This window comes from Gigantopelta aegis, chromosome 10 (genome assembly GCF_016097555.1).
Source record: "Gigantopelta aegis isolate Gae_Host chromosome 10, Gae_host_genome, whole genome shotgun sequence".
NCBI classification, from domain to species: Eukaryota; Metazoa; Mollusca; class Gastropoda; order Neomphalida; family Peltospiridae; genus Gigantopelta; species Gigantopelta aegis.
Window position 1 is genome coordinate 85,048,834 of NC_054708.1, and position 27,255 is coordinate 85,076,088.

Below are 27,255 nucleotides of genomic sequence, written 5' to 3' on the forward strand. Positions count from 1 at the left end.
ACATTACCTGAAAATTGCATCAACAAAAATTATATTCTGCCCAACCTGCCCTGTCCCCACGACATTCAAAGTACACGGAAACACATCGGTACTAAATATAGATTATACTAATTCAGATTCTCGTTGTTCGTTTCTCTTATATGGCAACCCAAGCTGTTATAATACACATAAGACGTATTGCAACTATGTGTTAGCTACAGAAAATAAATGACAATATGTAAGGCATGTAAAAACTTAATACGATAACTTTATTCTATGTAAACCAGTAATCACTAAGGCTTTGCTTCACCCCCAAAGACCCGGCTGATCGGTAACTAGGCCGTGTGACGTCACGCCGGTTCCGAGAATACAAACAGAAATAAATTCCAATTAGTCATGACTAAATAAGCATATTCCTCTCTGACTGAGATTTAGGCATGACATTCATTAAAACGACCGTGACGTAGCTCAGTGGTACAGCGCTCGCTCGATGCGCGGTCGGTCTGGGATCGATCCCCGTCAGTGGGCCCATTGGTCGATTTCTCGTTCCAGCCAGTGCACCACGACTGGTATATCAAAGGCCGTGGTATGTACTACCCTGTATGTGGGATGGTGCATATAAAAGATCCCTTGCTGCTAATCGAAAAGAGTAGCCCATGAAGTGGCGACAGCGGGTTTCCTCTCTCAAAATCTGTGTGGTCCGACGGTCCGACGCCATATAACCGTAAATAAAATGTGTTGAGTTCGTCGTTAAATAAAACATTTCTTTCTTTCATTAAAACGGAAGAATTGTTTATTTTTCTAAACTGTACCACGAGACCACACAAGATGCACATGAATTATCTACCTTGTTAGTCTGGATAAAAAAAGACGTTTTAATGTTGATTTGCCAAATATAGACACAGCTTAGTAATAGAGGTTTCAAGTATGGCGTCTTTGCAGAAACAGACGAACACCGACGGAGAAAATAATTATGAAAAACCTGGCATGCCGAGAACAGTAATTGATTTACATGGTTTGGCAAGAGCTCCACCCGTTCCCCCCATCATTTATAATAGTTTATTAATGTTTCCTTTTCTTTTTTTTTGTCGTTTTGTAGCATGATGATATTAGTTAGGGTTAGGGTTAGGGATATATATACCCCATCAAAAAATCCCTCTTTAGATCGATAACTAATGGGGGGAACGGGCGGTACACTTTCCATGATGAGTGTGTTATACCTTAGCATATGCAGGGCATAAAATTTGGCACAAACGATTTTGTCATTCGTCTGTCGGTTATGCAAAACCAATATCGACACGAACAACGAATCGTTTGTGCAAAAACTACAATCGCTTGGCAGAAAATGTAAACTGACGTGTTTTGGCTAATATAACTATTTTTGGAATAAAATAATAAGAGAATGGGTCTAGCATTGCAAGCCAAGTGTGAGTAAAAAAACAATGTATCCGTTTGAACTCGACATCGCGGTCAATTACCAAGTCGGCACTGTCATTAGAAGTGTCAGTAACATTTAGTAACATAGTCGCATGTTCCCGTTGATCATTTCACAAGAACATACCACTTGACCGCTACACAGTCTCGTGGTAAATATTCTTGCACACAATAAACTCTTGCAAGAAATAGGAAGCGAAAAAAACGTATGTGAAGTTCTGTATGTTTATTTACTTTTTGACACCTGTGTGGTTACGTTGAAATATATGCATTAATTCTGAAACATGTATTGTAATGAAAACAAGTACAAACCTTGCTAAATCAATTTATTAAAATATGACACAGCGAATAAAATAGTACGTTTAATAAGGGACTTTAAAATGACGAAGTGGAAATTAGAACATGATGAAACACTAAGTTGCAGCATCGATTGGATTGATCGAGGATTCGCAGATTCCCCGTTTCATTCAGACTATTGTTTGGCACCAACAAGTACTCCCCTGTAACTTAACCGATGGGGTAGTGTGCTGAAATGTAAATGGCAGCTTATAAGTTAGTCCCAGCATACCAAATAATAATACTAATGTGGTATTTATGATAAGAATTTGGAGGAAAGCTACGAAAATCGTCCATCTTAGATTCCCATTTGATTACCGTTGCTGGTTAACCTTTTCATTTGTATCTGAAACACTGGAGAAAATCGTTTGTGCAAACAATAAAACCACACGAACGACATATCGTTTGTCTAAAAAAATCAAATTTTATGCCCTGACATGTCATGACATTGTAGTCCTTGGCTTTTGAAAAACAATGGCAAGTGAAAAATTGCACACCTCAAAATGCTTAGGCTAGTGAAAAATCGCACTCATAAAAATGCTAAGGCGAGTGAAAACCAATTATTATTAATTTATGAAGTAATTGGTACATGTAAATGCATAGACGTATGTTTTAAAAATGAACCAATAAACCAATAATGTTTTCGTCTAATTTTATGTTGTTTGGTTGATTAGTGTAGTCTGACTTCTTTTCCCTTTCAGGAATGGAGTTATAATTTATTAAACAGTTTCAGGAGTAGTACTATAAAAATATAATTATGACATGTATACACTGATGCAGACAATTTGAGTTTTTAATTACAATATGTACTATTCAGATAATTTGATGCACACAGTTATATATACCTTTTCAGTGTTAGATTGTTTGATGAATGTGCAGCTAAACATATATAGGAAGCAACTTGTTTTGAATTTCATTATTATGTACAACGGACATGATTAGGATAGTTGGGATGGTTCCGAGGAGGTGGTTCATGAACCACGACCCAAGCTGTCAGCTTGAAGCATCTCATGTGTGCACTACCGACTCGTATTATTAAAACATTTAAAAAATATAACTCGTGAAATGTAGGCCTACAATTACTTCAAATGATAGTGTTGGTTGGGAGATTGACATTCACGTGGCATTTTTTATTCAACCAGTCTCCCTCCCTCAACATTTTGTAAGATGTCATTTGACCTACAGACCTTGCCTTTTAAGGTGCGCAGGTGTGATCGCGCTCGCACAGCGCACGTAATTTCAATCTGGCGAGTGTGAAAAATAACGCACGTTACATTTTACAAATGGCGCATGTAAAATAATTTTGTGTATTGATTGCCACTATTTACCTTATGTAGCTGATACAAAGATCCATTTAATACCCAAAAAAATTTGTTACGATAATTGTTAATATATGACTGGTACTTATCTTTGCTATACAAATCGGGAAACACAGGTTTAATAGACATCTTCGAAGATGCACCAATCCGCACAAAACTTATTTGCCTATTTAATTTATTATTAATTAGAAACAGTCCACTTTTGTAAGGTAATAGATCACAACGTCTGATAAGGATAACTCATTTATACTGTTCATATAATTATGACAATAAGAGAAAAGGGATTGAATTAAATAGTGGGTTCTGTAGCCTACACAAATGAACTCGTTACGGAAGTCAGAGAAGTCGTTGAAAGTGTCTCGATTAGTTCATAGCTGCTAGAATGTGCATGTGTTATTTATATATCTATATATGTACACAATATAGTAACAGTGATCAATGATCATTGCTGACTATTTAATTTTTGTTTCGTTTGTTAGAAAGTCACAGACCATGTGACTGGAACATGATTTGATGTGCAGTACTCTGTGGCATATTGACCAATCAGAGCTATCGGGGTCAGATTATTTTTACTGTTGGAATTCTGCACGCACACACTGGTCTACTTGACAAGTTATTACGCATTGATCATGGTGTCTAAAATTATGGGTTATTTTTATTATCTGTATTATGGCATCCCACATTTGAAAAAAAATCCTTTGTAATGACAGAATTTGTCAGAGTTTGTATATTTTTTTATCAACAACATTGGGACCATTCTAGATCAATGACGTAAAACTGTCAGAGCTGTTTTTAACTTGTAGCAGTAGGTCAAATGACGTGTTACAAATTGTTGAGGGAGGGAGACTGGTTGCGTAATTGTTGAATTAAAAATGCCACGTGAATGTCAATGTCCCAACCAACACTATCAATTGAAGTAATTGTAGGCCTATGTTTCACGAGTTATTTAAAAAAAATGTTTGAATAATATGAGTCAGTAGTGCGCACCTGAGATGCTTGGGTCATAGTTCATAAACCACCTCCTTGGATTTTCCCCATCCCAACTATCCTAATCATCTTCGTTGTGCATAATAATGGAATTCAAGACAAGTTGATTCCTATATATGTTTAGCTGCACGTTGATTAAACCATCTAACACTGAAAAGGTACTAGTATATATAATTGTGTGCATCGAATTATCTGAATAGTACATATTGTAATTAAAAAATCAAATTGTCTGCATCAGTGTATACATGTCATAGTAATATTTCTATAGTACTACTCCTGAAACTTTGTAATAAATTATAACTCCATTCCGGAAAGGGAAAAGAAGTCAGACTACACTTATGAACCAAACAACATAAAATTAGAAGAAAACATTATTGGTTTATTGGTTCATTTTTGCAACATATCTCTGCATTTACATGTACCAGTTACTTCATAAATTAATAATGATTGGTTTTCACTCAACTAAGCGTTTTAAGGTGCGCAATTTTTCACTTGCCTTTGTTTTTAAAAAGCCACGGACTGGACCTACCACTACAAGACTAGTTACGAACGGCTCTGACAGCATAACGCCATTGGTCTAGAACGGCCCCAATGTTGTTGATAAAAAAATATACAAACTCTGACAAATTCTGTCATTACGAAGGATGTTATTCCAAATGTGTGATGCCATAATAAAGATAATAAAAATCCACATAATTTTAGACACCATCATCAAGGTGTAATAAGTTGTCAAGTAGACCAGCGTGTGAGTGCAGAATTCCAACAGTAAAAATAATCTGACCCCGATAGCTCTGATTGGTCAATATGCCACAGAGTACTGCGCGTCAAATCATGTTCCAGTCACATGGTCTGTGACTTTTTAACAAACAAAACAAAATTTAAATACTGGGTGATTACTGTTACTATAATTTGTACATATATACATATGCAAGATATGCATATATATACATATATAAATAACTTCGCTGATTTCCATAACGAGTTCATTTGTGTAGGCTACAGAAGCCATTATTTAATTCAATCCCTTTTCTCTTTTTGTCATAACTATATGAACAGTATAAATGAGTTATCCTTATTAGACGTTGTGATCTATTACCTTACAAAAGTGAACTGTTTCTAATTAATAATAAATTAAATAGGCAAAGAAGTTTAGTTCAGATTGGTACGTCTTCGAAGATGTCTATTAAACCTGTGTTTTCTGACTTGTATAGCAAAGATAAGTACCAGTCATATATTAAAATCTTGAATGGACGCTACCGTTCTCGCAAAAAAAAATTCTGGTATTAAACGGATCTTTCTATTGGCTACATAAGGTAAATAGTGGCATTTAATATACAAAATTATTTTATGTGTGCTATTTAAGTGTAATGTGCGTTATTTTTCACACTCGCCAGATTGAACTTACGTGCGCCGTACGAGCACGATCACACCCGCACACCTTAAAAGGCAAGGTCTGACATTATTAGATTACGTCATATTGATCAACCCCTCTTGAAGAGTATTCCCTTCCGCCATGGAACCGTGGGCTGACAATGCCAGAACGCGGATCCATGGTGGACGTGCCTGAACCTTTCTGGATAGGGGCACGAGAAAATAGTTCCCAGTTTCCCCATTTAAATAAACAAGCAAAATGGCAGACAACAGAAAACTGCATGTATTTTGCCCTATGCATTCTCAGCAAAGTCGATATTGGTGATATCGTTATAGTCTTGTATATGGAATGTGTGTCACTGTAATGTTTTTTTCATGATTTGTGTCTACAAAATTGGGGGAAAAACTAACGGTAATTAAAGTTAGGAGAGTACTTTATCATAGTTGTTGACAATTTGGTACATACTTTAGGCCCAAAACACATCAAATCTCAGTCCGGCGAGTAAGGTACCGGTCGAAAATAAAACTCAAATCAAATGTGACAAAACACACTGGCGTGAACTACAGATCTGGCAACAGATGACCTAAAACAAATCCATGACGTTTCGCCCCCAGTCAGTTCAGCCCTAGTTTCACCTGTTTGCCCCATATACCAGTTCACCCCAAGTCGATTTATCAAACTGATAGTTATTTTCCAAGCAAATATCCATCACTAAATATTTTTAATGATTTTGTCAAATTAAAATAAAATTTGCCAATTGTTTTTTTAATTTGCAGTTGATAAATTTGGCAAGTGCCAGAGCTAGTCCTGCTTTCTTGATGTGAGCATTGCCTAGTGAATTAAGAAACAGTCCTAGCCCTGCTTTCTTGATGTGAGCATTGCCTAGTGAATTAACAAACAGAGCTAGCCCTGCTTTCTTGATGTGAGCATTGCCTAGTGAATTAACAAACAGAGCTAGCCCTGCTTTCTTGATGTGAGCATTGCCTAGTGAATTAACAAACAGTCATAGCCCTGCTTTCTTGATGTGAGCATTGCCTAGTGAATTAACAAACAGTCCTAGCAGGGATTCTAGAATTTTTATTAAATCCACTAGCCATGGCATCAGTGAATTTTTTTAATTTTCTAGCCACGATTACAAATTCACTAGTCCTACTTTACTGTAAGTTAATATCAAATAAGTATGTTAATACTAAATAACAATAAAAATTGCATGGATGTCACCTGAAAAGAGAGATAGAGCTTAAAAACACTAACATTTGGGTGGGGGTGGAGGGCAGGATATTCATATTCACAAAATAAGACTTAACTGCAACATTTGACAAACAAATTTCACTAGCCATTGGGCATGGCAATAGTAGTTATTTACTAGCCCAACATTGAATATCACTAGCCATGGGAGTGGGGCTACCATAATCTAGAAGCCCTGGTCCTAGTGAGTTATGGGTTCAATTCACAGTACCACTTTCTTTTGGGAAGGGGCCTACATTGGATCCACAGAAAGCCAGGGTAAATCCCTCAATTATTTCACTAAAATGAAATTTGCAATTAGTGAATTTGGGGAGTGTCAAGAGCTAGCGCTGCAATATATCAGAATTTCATGGTCCAAACTCCACCGTGGAGAATTGTACCCCCACTTCAAATCCCTACCCATAGCACCTGATACCTGATGTTCTTGGTCCAAACTCCACCGTGGAGAATTGTACCCCCACTTCAAATCCCTACCCATAGCACCTGATACCTGATGTTCTTGGTCCAAACTCCACCGTGGAGAATTGTACCCCCACTTCAAATCCCTACCCATAGCACCTGATACCTGATGTTCTTGGTCCAAACTCCACCGTGGAGAATTGTACCCCCACTTCAAATCCCTACCCATAGCACCTGATACCTGATGTTCTTGGTCCAAACTCCACCGTGGAGAATTGTACCCCCACTTCAAATCCCTACCCATAGCACCTGATACCTGATGTTCTTGGTCCAAACTCCACCGTGGAGAATTGTACCCCCACTTCAAATCCCTACCCATAGCACCTGATACCTGATGTTCTTGGTCCAAACTCCACCCTGGAGAATTGTACCCCCACTTCAAATCCCTACCCATAGCACCTGATACCTGATGTTCTTGCATTATTCCTCAGAAATCTGATTTAATTCATCAGTTGAAGGTGGACAACTCTGTTCAGACAGTATAGAGCAGCAATAAAGAAGACCTTTATTTACCAGCTTCTCTAAACGGCTTGTTACTCCAGTAAATTAATATGTGAATATCAATCTTGAGTGAACAATTAACTGGTAGAGACTGGCCTTTCCTTTATTTGTTTTTCATTCTGATCACATCAATAAACAGAGGCAGTCAGTAATATTTACATGTACACTGAAAATAATTAGTTGTTTGTTTGTCTGTTTGTTTCAGCCCAAAGAATGGAAGAAATGGAAAGAAGAAAGTAACGTATTACTTTTCACATTTTAATAATAAATACAAAACGTTTTTTTATTTATAACATGTTTACAACCATTTCATGATTCATTTCATGTCATCATAACTTGATTTTATTGCTCATTCTAGGGGAGGCCCCCATAGGCCTTATTGACTGTGGTTGCATTTAGCACACAAATTTCTTTCTGGCAGAAACACTGAATTAAAGATCAAATTCTGTTTTTTACTTTTCTCTACAGTTTGCAATGAATGTCCGTCTTGGCTATCTCAGTGGTCAGTACAGGATGAGTTGTTAGTGTAGAGAGGAATTGACGCAGTGGTCTTACACCAACTCATTGCATCATTAATGTATACCAGAGCTAGATGAGTTGTTAGTGTAGAGAGGAATTGACGCAGTGGTCTTACACCAACTCATTGCATCATTAATGTATACCAGAGCTAGATGAGTTGTTAGTGTAGAGAGGAATTGACGCAGTGGTCTTACACCAACTCATTGCATCATTAATGTATACCAGGGCTAGATGAGTTGTTAGTGTAGAGAGGAATTGACGCAGTGGTCTTACACCAACTCATTGCATCATTAATGTATACCAGAGCTAGATGAGTTGTTAGTGAAGAGAGGAATTGACGCAGTGGTCTTACACCAACTCATTGCATCATTAATGTATACCAGAGCTAGAAGAGTTGTTAGTGAAGAGAGGAATTGACGCAGTGGTCTTACACCAACTCATTGCATCATTAATGTATACCAGAGCTAGATGAGTTGTTAGTGAAGAGAGGAATTGACGCAGTGGTCTTACACCAACTCATTGCATCATTAATGTATACCAGAGCTAGATGAGTTGTTAGTGTAGAGAGGAATTGACGCAGTGGTCTTACACCAACTCATTGCATCATTAATGTATACCAGGGCTAGATGAGTTGTTAGTGTAGAGAGGAATTGACGCAGTGGTCTTACACCAGCTCATTGCATCATTAATGTATACCAGAGCTAGATGAGTTGTTAGTGTAGAGAGGAATTGACGCAGTGGTCTTACACCAACTCATTGCATCATTAATGTATACCAGAGCTAGAAGAGTTGTTAGTGAAGAGAGGAATTGACGCAGTGGTCTTACACCAACTCATTGCATCATTAATGTATACCAGGGCTAGATGAGTTGTTAGTGTAGAGAGGAATTGACGCAGTGGTCTTACACCAACTCATTGCATCATTAATGTATACCAGAGCTAGATGAGTTGTTAGTGTAGAGAGGAATTGACGCAGTGGTCTTACACCAACTCATTGCATCATTAATGTATACCAGAGCTAGATGAGTTGTTAGTGAAGAGAGGAATTGACGCAGTGGTCTTACACCAACTCATTGCATCATTAATGTATACCAGGGCTAGATGAGTTGTTAGTGTAGAGAGGAATTGACGCAGTGGTCTTACACCAACTCATTGCATCATTAATGTATACCAGGGCTAGATGAGTTGTTAGTGTAGAGAGGAATTGACGCAGTGGTCTTACACCAACTCATTGCATCATTAATGTATACCAGAGCTAGATGAGTTGTTAGTGAAGAGAGGAATTGACGCAGTGGTCTTACACCAACTCATTGCATCATTAATGTATACCAGAGCTAGAAGAGTTGTTAGTGAAGAGAGGAATTGACGCAGTGGTCTTACACCAACTCATTGCATCATTAATGTATACCAGAGCTAGATGAGTTGTTAGTGAAGAGAGGAATTGACGCAGTGGTCTTACACCAACTCATTGCATCATTAATGTATACCAGAGCTAGATGAGTTGTTAGTGTAGAGAGGAATTGACGCAGTGGTCTTACACCAACTCATTGCATCATTAATGTATACCAGGGCTAGATGAGTTGTTAGTGTAGAGAGGAATTGACGCAGTGGTCTTACACCAACTCATTGCATCATTAATGTATACCAGGGCTAGATGAGTTGTTAGTGTAGAGAGGAATTGACGCAGTGGTCTTACACCAACTCATTGCATCATTAATGTATACCAGAGCTAACTCTGGGTCAGCAGAAAATTCACCAAATTATCTATTAAACTTAAAAAATTACACAAACCCAGATATTTTCAAACAAAATATCAATTATTTCATAAACTTATTTCGCCAAATCAAAATAAAATTCGCCAATTATTTTTGAAATTTGCAATTATTGAATTTGGTGAGTGCCAGAGCTAGCCCTGGTGTACTCAGTGTGAATCGCATGCTAGGATGAAAGTTCCCACTTACATACATGTGCAACATGCAATGTTTGGGAAGGGCATGGTGGCAAATGAGGTAGGACACTTTCCGTCATTGCCTACAAGAGTAAACTTTGAACCCTGGTACCAAGTGTATGAATAAAATTAAGTGATGGGAACAGATTTCTCTTTTCTGGTTATCAAATAGCAATTTATTTTAACTTCAATACATTTGATTATGACAACTGAACAGTATTTATTTCCTGAATATTGGTTTTGTTATGGCTCAATGCATAACACAGCATTATTATGTGCGTATGTCTTATCTAATTGCCTAATTAACATATGTGTTGTGTTTTAAGGAAAAACAGTCAAAAGAAAATGGAAAGAAGAAAAGTTAATCAAAACACTGGAAAAAGAAATCACTCGAGAGAAAGACAAGGAAGCGAAAAAACTGAAAGAGGATGATGATAAAAGAACAAAAGAGAAGAAAGGTTTGTTTCCTCCAAACAGGTCACTGGGACATGACCCATCCTTCTACTACACCCACAGTTTAATTCCTCACCTGAGGTGTGGTGGTGGTACTCATTTGATGTACCATCAGTATAGGATCAATCCACGTTGGTTGGTCCATTGTCCTATTTCTCATTCCAGCCATTACTCCACAACTGGTTTAACGATCTCAACTGGTTTTACAAATGCCATGGTGTGTACTACTATGTCTGTCTGATGGTGTCTATAACATATCCCTATAATTGAAAAGAGTGGCCTGTGGTGGCAGCAGGTTCCATCTCTTAATTATCTGTGTGGTCCTTAACCATTTGTGTGATGCCATATAAGTGTAATTAAATGCGTTGAGTATGTCGTTATATAAAACATTTCTTCCTTCCTTCCTCTCATTATCTGTGTGGTCCTTAACCATTTGTGTGATGCCATATAAGTGTAATTAAATGCGTTGAGTATGTCGTTATATAAAACATTTCTTCCTTCCTTCCTCTCATTATCTGTGTGGTCCTTAACCATTTGTGTGATGCCATATAAGTGTAATTAAATGCGTTGAGTATGTCGTTATATAAAACATTTCTTCCTTCCTTCCTCTCATTATCTGTGTGGTCCTTAACCATTTGTCTGATGCCATAAATAAAATTGTTAAGTATGTGTTTAATATACATTTGTTCCTTCCTGCCTTGTCTCTTGGTGGATCTATTGGATTTTATTTTCTCAACACAGCCTTGATTGGTATATCAAATGCTGTGATATGTGCTGTCTTGACTGGCAAACTTTGCTAATTTAAGCTTGCAAAACATTAAAAGTAATGTGTAAGTTACCAGTGTTATAGTTGGAACAGTATTCTGTAGATTTACATGTTTTGTGCTTGTATCTTATAATTCAGCGATGTAGAATAAACCATTAAAGGGAGGGTAAACTCAAACAAGAGTCTTATGTGTTGGAAAGATGCATACCCGGACCACCAACACATACTGACACTTTAACAAATGAAAAACGCGTAATTTTAGAATTAATAAAAAACCCCATGATTATTCCTTCTAACTGGGGGCAGCCATTTAGTTTTGTTTTTGTGACGTCCGGTTTTATAGCTTGAGGTGAAGTGATGTCAGCTCCGTCCAACTTCTCTTAAGCACAGTGTAAACAAATGCTCTAATTTACGACAAGGCGGAATCGCTTCCATCAGTAGAATGAAATGGAATTATCGTATTTATCTCTTTAAAAAAATCCAAAGAAAAAATGCTTATTATTAGGCCTATTGGTAGGGTACGTTTGAGCAAAAACGACCACTCACGATACCTAAGTGATAATTTTATTTGATTTGGGACTACATAATTGGTCAGTTTTGTGATTTTAGATGGGAAAGTCTACTTAATCAAGGGTTTTACAGAATTACTTACAGTAATAAAGTGATAATGTCCATTACCATTTGAGGGGCATCCGCGCGGCTAACAGACAATACCGTGTGATCTTAATAAAAGAGGCATGTCTTTTTAGTGTCTAGACACAGTGTCTGGGGACCGTCTAAATATACACCTGCCAATCAGGGACCACAGGTACAGGCCACGGAAAGAAAAGACCAATTAACCAAGAACACACTCCGATTATTATTTCAGTACGTGGGTTAATTTATGTACAAAACAAGTATATATTATTTTTCAATACAAAATAAGCCACCATTGTCAAAGTGTTGAAATAACTGTATTATGTTGCCGGCTTACTGGATGGATATTATTACAGAACATTGCGATGCATCTGCAAAAATCAGGTATGTTTTGTTTCTTCAGTTCGAAGACTAATTCCTGACGTGACACATTAGGTATTATGTAACCACCAGCTCGCCAGAGGGCGTATTCACTGGAATAGTACAAAATGGCTGCGCCCGTTATATATAATAGCCGTCACATTTAAGTGTTTTATTAATTTACTATATGATTATACTTGTTGATATTAAACAATAATGTGCATTATATATATCGTTGAATATGCATACCAGGCCAGATGCCTTGATTGTCCCTTCCTTTAACTGAACCTTTGATTGTTTATGCTACATCATTCATATATTATATGTGTTCTATTTTTACAAAGTTTCATAAAACATAAATATTTCTGTATTTCTGTTGCTTGCTTTTGACAGTATTACTCTTACGATAAATAATTCATAAATTTCATTACTTCTAATATTAAAAGCAAAATGAATTAACAACTTAGTGGTTTCTTAATAGAATTAAAAAAGAAACCCAGTTAAATTTCTTGTTTTATTGATTGTTAACATGTCCAGTATAATATACTCGGTCCACTTATATGATATGATATAGGCAGTTAATGTTAACTTTAACACAGTTAAATTGTTTTCTTTATTTACTTGTTGTTTAAATTTTGTACAGGTCGGCCCTATACAGTTTCTATTGCTCTGCCCGGCTCCATACTGGACAATGCTCAGTCACCGGAATTGAGAACGTACCTGGCAGGACAGGTACAGGTTATTTAATAGATTGTTGTTGTATGTCTGTATTACTAAATTACCCAGAGGGTCTCGTTATTCAGTCCAGTTGCATCTTCTTTCCATCAGTTGATATCTCTATTCTATTTCTTCATCCATTTGTATCACCTCTATTTCTTCATCCGTTTATATCACCTCTATTTCTTCATCCGTTTATATCACCTCTATTTCTTCATCCGTTTATATCACCTCTATTTCTTCATCTGTTTGTATCACCTCTATTTCTTCATCCCTTTATATCACCTTTGTTTCTTCATCCGTTTATACCACCTCTATTTCTTCATCCGTTTATACCACCTCTATTTCTTCATCCCTTTATACCACCTCTATTTCTTCATCCCTTTATATCACCTCTATTTCTTCATCCGTTTGTATCACCTCTATTTCTTCATCCGTTTGTATCACCTCTATTTCTTCATCCGTTTATATCACCTCTATTTCTTCATCCCTTTATATCACCTCTATTTCTTCATCCGTTTATACCACCTCTATTTCTTCATCCGTTTATATCACCTCTATTTCTTCATCCCTTTGTATCACCTCTATTTCTTCATCCCTTTATATCACCTCTATTTCTTCATCCCTTTATATCACCTCTATTTCTTCATCCCTTTATACCACCTCTATTTCTTCATCCGTTTATACCACCTCTATTTCTTCATCCATTTATACCACCTCTATTTCTTCATCCCTTTATACCACCTCTATTTCTTCATCCCTTTGTATCACCTCTATTTCTTCATCCCTTTATATCACCTCTATTTCTTCATCCGTTTATACCACCTCTATTTCTTCATCCCTTTGTATCACCTCTATTTCTTCATCCGTTTATACCACCTCTATTTCTTCATCCGTTTATACCACCTCTATTTCTTCATCCCTTTATATCACCTCTATTTCTTCATCCGTTTATACCACCTCTATTTCTTCATCCCTTTACATCACCTCTATTTCTTCATCCCTTTATATCACCTCTATTTCTTCATCCGTTTATACCACCTCTATTTCTTCATCCCTTTGTATCACCTCTATTTCTTCATCCGTTTATACCACCTCTATTTCTTCATCCCTTTATATCACCTCTATTTCTTCATCCCTTTATATCACCTCTATTTCTTCATCCCTTTATATCACCTCTATTTCTTCATCCCTTTATATCACCTCTATTTCTTCATCCCTTTACATCACCTCTATTTCTTCATCCGTTTATACCACCTCTATTTCTTCATCCGTTTATATCACCTCTATTTCTTCATCCCTTTGTATCACCTCTATTTCTTCATCCCTTTGTACCACCTCTATTTCTTCATCCGTTTGTATCACCTCTATTTCTTCATCCGTTTATACCACCTCTATTTCTTCATCCGTTTGTATCACCTCTATTTCTTCATCCATTTATATCACCTCTATTTCTTCATCCCTTTATACCACCTCTATTTCTTCATCCATTTATACCACCTCTATTTCTTCATCCCTTTATACCACCTCTATTTCTTCATCCCTTTATATCACCTCTATTTCTTCATCCCTTTATACCACCTCTATCTTGAAGTAGTATGATGCTCAGTGGCAGAGAACTTGCGTCAGGGGTGATGGGTCACAGAATCGATCAGCGTAAATGGACTCTGTTTCCCCCATGTAAAGCAGTGCCCCAGGAAAGTTATTACCTCTAAGGCAGTGGTGTATACTAGGTTGCATGAGGGAAAGTGCATATACAGATTTCCAACAGGTCCAGCCTATCTGGCAGGAAAGTTATTACATCTAAGGCAGTGGTGTATACTAGGTTGCATGAGGGAAAGTGCATATACAGATTTCCAACAGGTCCAGCCTATCTGGCAGGAAAGTTATTACATCTAAGGCAGTGGTGTATACTAGGTTGCATGAGGGAAAGTGCATATACAGATTTCAACAGGTCCAGCCTATCTGGCAGCAGTGGATTTCGTTTCACTCTTTCTTAATCGTGTTGAAATAACCACATGTTACAAACCAAATATCCATAATTTAAAATGTGTCATTAAACATTCCTCTCCTTTTATCTCTTCTGTGTTTTCCTTCCATGTGTGTGGGGAGGGCGGAGTTCCCATTCATATATACATAAGTATATACTCATATTGTATAAAAGTGACAAAACATTCATTTGCTTAATGTTGTTAATTGTTGTAGTACTTTATTCTAAACCGATGAAAATGTTTTGCAGGTTTTCTAGAAAAACCAAATTGGGCAATGAAATTTTAGCCATGGTCAGTGAATTTTTAAATCCACTGGCCCCATGGCAAATGAATTTTAAAACAATTCTAGAACTTCTGTTTAATCATTCCATAACAAAAGACAAGATCAAATGTGAACCAAATACTAAATTTGTTTTTTTGAATTTTGTTTGTTTGTGTATTTCAGATTGCTAGGGCAGCTGTTGTGTTCAGTGTTGATGAGATCATCATATTTGATGAAACTGGATGCACACAGAAGTGAGTATAATTAAGTAAATTATAGCCTCATGCTCTTTAAAAAAATATAACTTCATGATCTCAAAAATTAGCACTCAATTTAGTTTTTTTGTATACATAATTATTCATATGGTAGATAAACACTTAATCCAGTTTTATTCATGGATGCAACAGTCTGTGACATGAATACATTTATGATAGGCGAAACATTTAATTGCAGGGAATTCCTGTTATAAAAATGTTATCACTATTCTGTCATCTCTCTTGATATGACAAGAAGCTCTTGTAGTGTGGTAGAAAATGTGGTAGAAAAAGCTTCCATTAACTGTTTATGGCAAGTTAATACATTATGATACATTTTATATGGCCTAGATTCTTGAGACCATCTGAAGGATATTGAACAATATCATGTAATGGGAAGAAAGCCAAAATGAATATCTTTTCTAAATGTTTACATTATAAAAATATTCTTTACTCACATGGCATGTAACTCATTTTGAGAATAACTCTGATATAGGTCTACTGAGGGAGATTTTGACGGTATCGGCAAGAAGGGACAGGCTAATGTACAGTTGGCAAGAATTCTCCAGTACCTTGAGTGTCCACAGTATCTGCGGAAATCTTTCTTTCCACAACACAAAGACCTGCAGTATGCTGGTATGGCAGAATACTTTCATGTACATTCTATTTACTAGAACTTAATTTCTGGTTAATTTCTTTAAGAGAACCAATGTTATGAGAACCAATGTTTTTCAGGACTTGTTTCCCATAATATTCCCATAAATGAAAGTCATACAAATGTTCTAAAAACTGAGCATTTAGTGCTACATTCAATATTTAGGCAACATCTATTAGAATATATAATTTCTTACACACCTGTTGGTGAGAGCATCATTTATTATTTATGATAACATATACTAATAACACATGTTTCTTTTAAAGCCATATGAGTGGCTGCTCCTAGGTGATGACCCAGTCACTGTGGCCATACCATCCTATCAAATAGGCGTGACAGAAATTGATAGCTTTGTGACATATAAGTTAACCTGAAATTGATTACACAGTGATGCATAAGTACAAATGCCATAAATAAATGTTTTTAATTGAAAAAAAAAAGATATGGCTAATGATATTCATTGTTGGACTAGTAAATAACTAATATTTCCAGGCCTGATGGCTAGTGAAAAAAAAATTCAAATGTTGCAGTTAAGTCGATTTTGTAAATATGAATAGCCTGCCTCCACCCCAACCCCCCAATGTTAGTTTTTTTAAGCTCTATCTACCTCTGACATCTGATTATTACTATTATTTAGTTAAATTGTATTAACTTAAAGTAAAGTAAAGTAGGGCTAGTGAATTTTTAATTGTGGCTAGTAAACTGTTTAAATCACTGATCCCATGGCTAGTGGATTTTATAAAACTTCTATAAGCCCTGGTGTTAGATACGTTTTAAAACAACTTGTAAAATAAAGGATATCTAATGGCCACTTATGTAGTATTCTCTGTTTTCATTTTCAGAAAATAATAGTATTGTTTATTAGCATCGAATTCTGAATTAGTTATTGAGCACGATGCTAAAAAAAGGAATCTTTTGGAATTTGTTGAATGAATTGTGCTAGATTTTAGTTGGAAATCTAGTTTATTGTACATTTTTGATAAATACACACATTTCTTCTCAACTTTACCTGACCTCTGGCCTGTGGAGAAAGTGTTGTATGTGAAAGATGAAATTAAGTAGTCCGTAAAATAACGCATGAATTATTTAATGTTTTAGTTGTCTAGGATCTCTACTTGGTAACTAAATCCTAAACAATAATCTGTCATGATACTTTCTTTTCATACATTAACTTGAAATTAGACTATAGTCATTTGATTGGCAGCTGTGATATTGCCATGTGACAGGTGAGCGCTTTACCACTGACCTACATGCCACACAATACTCTGAAGAATACTTTTTGACGTTTGAACATAAGAATTTACAACCTAAAGCAGACTGAAATCTTGAACCTGCCTGCAGCAGTTTTAAAGCAGTAAGGTTTGCAATAAATAAACATAACTTAAAATGCACAAATTATCCCCTCAACCAATGAGAAGAATTATTATCGCCATCAGTAAAGGCGCAGACCTACAGCAGTTTGTGTCGCAGTATTATCGTCATCAGTAAAGGCGCAGACCTACAGCAGTTTGTGTCGCAGTATTATCGTCATCAGTAAAGGCGCAGACCTACAGCAGTTTGTGTCGCAGTATTATCGTCATCAGTAAAGGCGCAGACCTACAGCAGTTTGTGTCGCAGTATTATCGCCATCAGTAAAGGCGCAGACCTACAGCAGTTTGTGTCGCAGTATTATCGTCATCAGTAAAGGCGCAGACCTACAGCAGTTTGTGTCGCAGTATTATCGTCATCAGTAAAGGCGCAGACCTACAGCAGTTTGTGTCGCAGTATTATCGTCATCAGTAAAGGCGCAGACCTACAGCAGTTTGTGTCGCAGTATTATCGTCATCAGTAAAGGCGCAGACCTACAGCAGTTTGTGTCGCAGTATTATCGTCATCAGTAAAGGCGCAGACCTACAGCAGTTTGTGTCGCAGTATTATCGCCATCAGTAAAGGCGCAGACCTACAGCAGTTTGTGTCGCAGTATTATCGCCATCAGTAAAGGCGCAGACCTACAGCAGTTTGTGTCGCAGTATTATCGCCATCAGTAAAGGCGCAGACCTACAGCAGTTTGTGTCGCAGTATTATCGTCATCAGTAAAGGCGCAGACCTACAGCAGTTTGTGTCGCAGTATTATCGTCATCAGTAAAGGCGCAGACCTACAGCAGTTTGTGTCGCAGTATTATCGTCATCAGTAAAGGCGCAGACCTACAGCAGTTTGTGTCGCAGTATTATCGTCATCAGTAAAGGCGCAGACCTACAGCAGTTTGTGTCGCAGTATTATCGTCATCAGTAAAGGCGCAGACCTACAGCAGTTTGTGTCGCAGTATTATCGCCATCAGTAAAGGCGCAGACCTACAGCAGTTTGTGTCGCAGTATTATCGCCATCAGTAAAGGCGCAGACCTACAGCAGTTTGTGTCGCAGTATTATCGCCATCAGTAAAGGCGCAGACCTACAGCAGTTTGTGTCGCAGTATTATCGCCATCAGTAAAGGCGCAGACCTACAGCAGTTTGTGTCGCAGTATTATCGTCATCAGTAAAGGCGCAGACCTACAGCAGTTTGTGTCGCAGTATTATCGTCATCAGTAAAGGCGCAGACCTACAGCAGTTTGTGTCGCAGTATTATCGTCATCAGTAAAGGCGCAGACCTACAGCAGTTTGTGTCGCAGTATTATCGTCATCAGTAAAGGCGCAGACCTACAGCAGTTTGTGTCGCAGTATTATCGTCATCAGTAAAGGCGCAGACCTACAGCAGTTTGTATTGCAGTATTATCGTCATCAGTAAAGGCACAGACCTACAGCAGTTTGTGTCGCAGTAATATCGCCATCAGTAAAGGCGCAGACCTACAGCAGTTTGTATCACAACTGCAACAATTGCTGTCTGTGCTGTCATTAAGTTGGAGCCCTGTGGTTGTGACAATTTCAAGTTGTGAATGAATAATTATGTTTGACATTTTCAGGTATTTTAAATCCCCTTGACTGTCCGCACCACATGAGAACTTCTGAAGACTGCATATTTCGAGAAGGAGTGGTGCTCGACAAACCTGTCAAACCGGGCAAAGGGTCCTTTGTTAATGTTGGCTTGCAGAAGGTAAAAACTAGTTTTTATATTGAAATTACACTGACATTTTTGTTTCCTACATAAAATATGCATTGCTTTTATTTCTGAAACGGTTTTTTAGTTGTTTTATTATATATATTTTATCTTTAATTCCATGCACACAAAATATTAAATGAATACAAAGTTAATGACTTGTAGAATAAAATGTTTATGTGGAATGCAGTGATTGGGTCATTAGCCAGTAATAGTGGAACATATTGGTGAAAAGCACACAGAGATTGGTGGGGTGGTGATATATGTGTTAATCAGAATTATAATTGTTAATGTAGGTAATTTTGAAATACTGTATTTATTGATTTTGACTGAATTTATAGGACATTAAGATTAATTTCAGTTTATGTGGTAGAAGATTGACATTTACAATCATTATTTATTGGTGTTAACTGTATTTATAAGAGATTGACATTTACAATCAGTATTTATTGGTGTTAACTGTATTTATAAGAGATTGACATTTACAATCAGTATTTATTGGTGTTAACTGTATTTATAAGAGATTGACATTTACAATCATTATTTATTGGTGTTAACTGTATTTATAAGAGATTGACATTTACAATCAGTATTTATTGGTGTTAACTGTATTTATAAGAGATTGACATTTACAATCAGTATTTATTGGTGTTCACTGTATTTCTAGGAGGTTCAGATAGATCGAGAACTGAGGGCCGGTGTTAGGGTCACAGTGAAGTTGGACACTACCCAAGAAGGTTTGCTGTCCCAATTCTCATCATTAAATTAGTGGCTTTTTTAACCATGGTTCTTTGGGTATTAATTTATGAATCAGGTGTAACCAAAGTAAATAACTACAAAGTACTCCTGGCTTCAAGCTGTCAAAACTATATTTATTATATAGTATGCCATTATGGGCTATCCACCCTACTCCACCCCATAACATGTTTTATAAAGCTGTATATTTTGTTTTTGACACAGTTAAAATCTACATACATACTGTCGTATCACTAACTGAAAATGATATATGATGCAGCATTTGTTTTGATCAATAATTTATGAAAACATATGTCTTGAATTGCCATTGCATTAACCAAGCACTTCTATCCTCGAATGGCAAAAACTTGCAAGTAACTAGTTTTGTCAGTATTGAGATAATTTAATTTTTGTAATTTAGTATCTTATGTCCAGGTTATTTTTCAATAAACTTGCATATGGCATTGCAGTTAGCTTTTTAAGTCAGTGAAATTTCCATCATATCATAAAGACAGAACCTGATACTTGTAAGTTAATTTCCAACCCAAATTTAAATGTTCAAACAATAATCTTTTTAATGCAATCAGCCAATCCTTATTCGGGCATGACTTGCCTAGTTTTAATTTTTCTCAAAACAAATAAATCATGAGTTTATAGATTTTTGCCAGTGACTCTCAAAATAAAAGAAACACATGTCAGTTTTTGACTAAGGGGAAGCAAACGGAGCCCTGTAACGAACTGGAAAATTGCATCATCGGCTCACCGTTCGGTACCGTCGTCCCGTGATCGATCGAAGTGGTGTAGCGTCCAGGGTTCCACCGGCTCCTGCCGGTCCGTATACATCGTGCCGTCCACACCAGTCGGCAGCTGATTCGGCGTTCAGGGTTTACACCGGCTCCTGACAGGACCGTCCACGGTCCGTGTTTCCGATTGCAGCCAGTACATTGGATCGAAGTGCCTGTGCCAGGTTACTGACCGATTTTCCAGATGATGCGTTGGCACCTTCCGTTATAGAAGATCCGGACGCAGTGACCCACATGGCTGTGACTGATTGTCTCGCTGCGGTGTATATGCTTTCGTCACTGCACAGTCCACTGGCACCATTCTAGAAGGTTTCCGTTTGAGGACTGATCTGATGTCGGTTTACTTGAGTAGACTTCGTTTGTGCCGTTCCCCATTCATCACAACGAACGTATCCCGTCTTCAACCTATCCTTCAACGGTATGGCGCCGGCCTTGGATGACTTACAGATTGGCACATCCTGTCGATGGCTTCAGTTCAGCGTACATGTTGTACATGGCGACCATAACTCCTCATGTGCAGGATGCCAGAGGATATGCCTTGTTCTAGCCGTCGACTTTGATGTTGGTCTACCTTATATCTTCCGTGACGTCGATGTGCACTACGATTGCACACTATCGTCAACCGACTTGCCTGAAGCGATCCATTTTCGACTGTCAGCACAAGCCGGTAATCTTGGCAGACCTGTGGTCTACATACAGCTCTTTGCCGTGAAGGGGTTCGACGTTACAAGCGTTCCGGGTTGGTGACGAAGACAGTCTACTGGTCCGGTCACTTGTGTTGAGATCCCGTGCACCGATATTATCTTGTTCGAGGAAGGTTCAGCGACATTCGGCAGATTGTTCTCTATATCCGGTGGCGATGCAAGACAGTCGCTACTTCCGCTGGTTCCGGAAGTTATCCAGTTGCCATCACGTGGTACGGGGGTTTTACCGTCACCGTTTTCCTATGGTTCATTGTGGCTTATCAACTCGCTGACGTTCACTGTTGTTACCGCCAGAGTTCGTGACCGATGCTGTCTAGATGGTCTCTACTGCTGTTTCGCACCGGGTGGTGTGACGGCCGTGGATTTAGCCGGTTGCTGTTTTGCGTTGCTTCACTTCCAGGTATATCGGGCATGTAGCGTAGCGAGTTGCTACGCTGTCTTGGCTCTTGCCTGTATCACGGGGTCGCTGTTTCCGATGTCTTGATTCCTGAATCACTCTATTACTGTTTCATGAAGTATCATCGCGGTATCCAGTTTGTTTCTGAATCCATGTATTCAGTACAATAACCCGGATTTGCTGATCCGGTTATCAGTCGCCTTGCAGTCCAGTCCCTGTTGGTGGCTGTGGTTTCCAGATGAAGCCGATCTACACATCAGCCTGTTGGAGATGTTGGCAGTTACGTCATCCTTCATTGGCGAGAGATGCTGTCAGGCGCCTCTCTCATGGTAGCCACAGACAGTACCACTGCAGTGGCTTATATCAACCGTCAGGGCGGAACCCACTCCAGCAGTCTGTTGCAGTTGACTTATCGTCTCTACAAGCTGGTTGACGAGATTCCGTTGCAACTTCGGGCTCGCCATATTCCAGGTGTTTCCAATGTACTAGTCGACACACTGTCTCGGCCGTTGTCTCCACAGCCGACGGAATGGATGCTCCATCCCGAAGCGTTTCGATGGGTGTGCGACAAACTTTGGACACCAAACGTCGATCTTTTCGCCACACGATTCAACCATCAGCTGAGGGTTTACGCGTCTCTGGTGCCGGATCCCGAAGCTCTGGATCTCGACGCAGATGGACGCATACGCTTTTCCTCCACCAATCCTCCTTCCAAGGGTGCTTCAGAGGTTTCAGCTGTACCATTGTCGCCTGTTACTCATTGCTCCGATGTGGCCATCCAGGATGTGGTATCCAGATCTAATACGTCTTGCCGATCCACATCCTTTATCGCTGCCAGACTGGGATCATCTGTTGCTGCATCCCATGTCAAGACTATACCATCCACATCCGCAGTGCACTTTATCTCCAAGAGTTTGAGGAAGAAAGGTTTTTCTTCACAGTCTACGGCAGCCATTTTGAAAGCGCACAGATCACCTACTACTGCGGCTTACAACGTCAGATGGCTTTGTTTTCTCCGATGGTGTGTCCGGCAAAAACTCAAACCTCAGACGATTCAGATACCTCGTCTTGCTGATTTTTTTGCTGTATCGGCGGACCACTTTACGATTGAAGGGGTCTACCATCGCTGGATACGTTTCGGTCATCGCTACTGTTCGTGATGTCACTACTGGAACGAAGTTATCGGGTATTCCTGAGATCCTGGTCCTTTGTTCTGGGAGCCATACCTGCCACTGCTGACGGATGCCACCATTCTGGTTGTTGTTACTAACATCACCTGCATTGGTCTGTGACGGGCATCCCTAGGAGGAGGGCTTACCAGGGTTGGCCTCATTCTTCCACTAGTCAGCCTCTTTCCGGTTTGGGGAGTTATCACAAGCATCTACGGATCTCGGCACCCACCACCATCTGTTGAATGCTGCCCTTGTTTGAGGACAGGTAATGTCTATAGAAATGGAGAAAACTTGGGAGTGTTTTCTCTTTTATAGATACATTACCTGTCCTCAAGATTTCATCCCGCCCGGGCCTCCCCGCTTCCTGTTCTCCATGCGATGCGCTCAGGGAAAAAGAAGGAAGTTACAGTCATGTGACCGGAACTAGAGAGCAGTATGCAGTAGAAGAATTTAGGCCATCCCATTGGCTGTTGGGATGTTCGGACCAGACCACTTGCGTGGGGGGGAGGTGCCCTTGTTTGAGGACAGGTAATTTATCTATAAAAGAGAAAACACTCCAAGTTTTCTCCAATTTTTCTTTTTCTATTTTTTTATTTTTATTTCCATCTATTATATAAAGTGTATCGTATAACATTAATGTAAGGTAATGATACCAGGGTCCCAACCCTGGCATTACCGTATTTCTCTTCTGGGGACAATAACTTTGTAAAAAAAAAAAAAAAAAAAAATAGGACAAGTTATAAAAAAATACATGATTGTCTTAAATTGTATACACATTGTTTAAGAAGTGTTTGTGTATATGAGTTATGTTTTAATAATATTAAAGAAATTTACAAGTTACTACAGCGAAACTGTGTTAAGTATAAGCATTGTGTATGTTTATCTCATTCATATTGCAGCTTGTCGTAGCCTAATTATATTTGTATGACATCTGTGTTGTATTTTGTTGTAGATAAAAAAATGCGAAAAGGAACCGTTGTAGCACCAAGCACACCGCGCACGTCCGCCGGTCTCTACTGGGGCTACTCGGTCCGTCTGGCCCTCAGTCTAGGGGCGGTGTTCTCAGAGTGCCCCTACAAACACGGCTACGATCTGACGGTGGGGACGTCAGACAAAGGCACATCAGTGGATGATGTGGCATTCTCAAGATTCAGGTGACAATGTGATTATGTAACATGTATTTTGCCATGTAAGCAGTTATTTGTCAAATTGCCAAATGATAATTAAAATTGAATTTGGCAAAATATATTTCAATATTTATTCATGAAAAACCAAATTAGAAAATTACATGCCATTTATAAGTCCAAGTACTGCAATTTTGGTGGGGTGAATGGTCTAGTACATGGTAGGGTGAATGGTCTAATACATTGTGGGGTGAATGGTCTAGTACATGGTGGGTGAATGGTCTAGTACATGGTGGGGTGAATGGTCTAGTACATGGTAGGGTGAATGGTCTAATACATGGTAGGGTGAATGGTCTAATACATGGTGGGGTGAATGGTCTAGTAACTGGTGGGATGAATGGTCTAGTACACAGTAGGGTGAATGGTCTAGTAACTGGTGGGATGAATGGTCTAGTACACAGTAGGGTGAATGGTCTAGTACACGGTGGGGTGAATGGTCTAGTACATGGTAGGGTGAATGGTCTAATACATTGTGGGGTGAATGGTCTAGTACATGGTGGGTGAATGGTCTAGTACATGGTGGGGTGAATGGTCTAGTACATGGTGGGGTGAATGGTCTAGTACACGGTGGGGTGAATGGTCTAGTACACGGTGGGGTGAATGGTCTAGTACATGGTGGGGTGAATGGTCTAGTACACGGTGGGGTGAATGGTCTAGTAAATGGTGGGATGAATGGTCTAGTACACGGTGGGATGAATGGTCTAGTACACGGTGGGGTGAATGGTTTAATACATGGTAGGGTGAATGGTCTAATACATGGTCTAGTACATGGTGGGGTGAATGGTTTAATACATGGTCTAGTACACGGTGGGGTGAATGGTTTAATACATGGTAGGGTGAATGGTCTAATGCATGGTCTAGTACATGGTGGGGTGAATGGTTTAATACATGGTCTAGTACACGGTGGGGTGAATGGTTTAATACATGGTAGGGTGAATGGTCTAATACATGGTCTAGTACATGGTGGGGTGAATGGTTTAATACATGGTCTAGTACATGGTGGGGTGAATGGTTTAATACACTGTCTAGTACATGGTGGGGTGAATGGTTTAATACATGGTCTAGTACACGGTGGGGTGAATGGTTTAATACATGGTAGGGTGAATGGTCTAATACATGGTCTAGTACATGGTGGGGTGAATGGTTTAATACATGGTCTAGTACATAGTGGGGTGAATGGTCTAATACATGGTCTAGTACATGGTGGGGTGAATGGTTTAATACATGGTCTAGTACATGGTGGGGTGAATGGTTTAATACATGGTCTAGTACATGGTGGGGTGAATGGTTTAATACATGGTCTAGTACACAGTGGGGTGAATGGTTTAATACATGGTAGGGTGAATGGTCTAATACATGGTCTAGTACATGGTGGGGTGAATGGTTTAATACATGGTCTAGTACATAGTGGGGTGAATGGTCTAATACATGGTCTAGTACATGGTGGGGTGAATGGTCTAATACATGGTCTAGTATATGGTGGGGTGAATGGTCTAATACATGGTCTAGTACATGGTGGGGTGAATGGTTTAATACATGGTGGGCTGAATGGTCTAGTACATGGTAGGGTGAATGGTCTAGTACATGGTGGGGTGAATGGTTTAATACATGGTGGGGTGAATGTTCTAGTATGTGCTGGGTTTAATTTGTACTTGTTTTTGTTTCAGACACGCGTTGATCGTGTTTGGTGGGGTGAATGGTCTCGAGTCAAGTCTGGAGTTTGACGAAGCTCTCGGAGTTGACGACCCCAGCCTGCTGTTTAAACATTATCTCAACTCGTGTCCTGGGCAGGGCAGTCGCACAATACGCACAGAGGTAGGCACTCATATACAACTGTGTTTCTGTCTCGTCTGCACAGTCTGTTATTGAATTTATTCAACACTATCAGAGTTGTCTACATAAGCTGATGTAAACAGTATGTCTACACATTCCATTACATATGTATTTCAGTTGTTGAATTTGTAATCCGGGGTACAGTATCTCAGAGTTAAAATGCTTGTTTGAGTGTGATGTGGAATTGGCTTTTTGCTCTAGGTGCTTCAGTTGAAAGATCAAATCCCCTTGGGCGTTTTCCCATTCCAACGAGATCCCCATGACTGATATGTACTATCCTTGCTGCTAATAGAAAAATGTAACAGAATGACCAATAGTAGATGATTAATTAATCAGTGTGCTTTAATGGATTCATTAAACAAAACAAATTGTAACTGTTACATGTTACTTCCATCACTTATAAATTTCTAAGCAAAACCCTGCTTTGAAAAATTGCATATTAAACATCCCTTACTGCTTGTCTGCAGCAGGTTAACATTGGTGAACTTAATCAGTGGTTAACAGAAATGTTCAAAACTCACGACTGAATCAGTGCAATGAATAACTGAAAACATATGTTGAAATTTGATTTAAAAGAACCAAAGGTATTCATATGATAAACTAGTATATTTAAAGTTTATTTTATATTTGTGCAAAAATAGTTAAAAAGAATGTTAGCCTAACCGAGAATTAATTTAATGATGCTTTGAACAACTAAGCCCTGTAGTTTATAGTGCTGAAGTGTCAGTAAACAAATAGTTAACATGACTTTAATGATGCTTTGAACAACTAAGCCCTGTAGTTTATAGTGCTGAAGTGTCAGTAAACAAATAGTTAACATGACTTTAATGACACTGTCAGAGCACATTGATTAATGAGCCATCAGTTATTGGATGTCAAACATTTGGTAACTATGACATGTAACAAGGGATCTTTTATATGCACTTTTCCACAGTTAGGACAGTTTTGGCATAATAAACATGTCACCATTTCATCACTCAGATGGAAGTGAGAGAAATAAATTATGTTATGTATTTTTATTTATAGATCTTTTATTTTTTCAGGAAGCCATTTTGATAACACTTTCTGCTGTGAGACCTCGATTCCACAGTGCTATCAAGAAACTGGATACATCATAGTAGTTCTTGTTATTACTTTGTGCAATAAACATTATTTTATAAT

The 27,255-nt window shown here is 38.5% G+C and overlaps 1 protein-coding gene across 1 annotated transcript; it reads left to right on the forward strand.

The window, feature by feature from the left end:
* The first annotated feature begins 889 nt into the window (after nt 1-889).
* LOC121382900 (putative methyltransferase C9orf114) lies at nt 890-27,254 on the forward strand. The gene is made up of 11 exons (XM_041512582.1): nt 890-978; nt 7,841-7,871; nt 10,428-10,559; nt 12,960-13,048; nt 15,470-15,540; nt 16,037-16,176; nt 19,133-19,263; nt 19,934-20,003; nt 24,030-24,231; nt 25,929-26,076; nt 27,138-27,254. Exons 1-11 carry the CDS (start codon nt 907-909, stop codon nt 27,210-27,212), a joined length of 1,161 nt encoding a protein of 386 aa, XP_041368516.1. The 5' UTR covers nt 890-906; the 3' UTR covers nt 27,213-27,254.
* The last annotated feature ends 1 nt before the right edge of the window (nt 27,255 follows it).

Bases quoted from the DNA above. Each gene is read 5' to 3' on its own strand.
- LOC121382900 (XM_041512582.1), top strand. From the start codon at position 907: ATGGCGTCTTTGCAGAAACAGACGAACACCGACGGAGAAAATAATTAT. The intron at 979-7,840 runs GTAATTGATTTA...TGTTTGTTTCAG, and splicing joins AACCTGGCATGCCGAGAACA to CCCAAAGAATGGAAGAAATG. The intron at 26,077-27,137 runs GTAGGCACTCAT...TTATTTTTTCAG, and splicing joins GTCGCACAATACGCACAGAG to GAAGCCATTTTGATAACACT.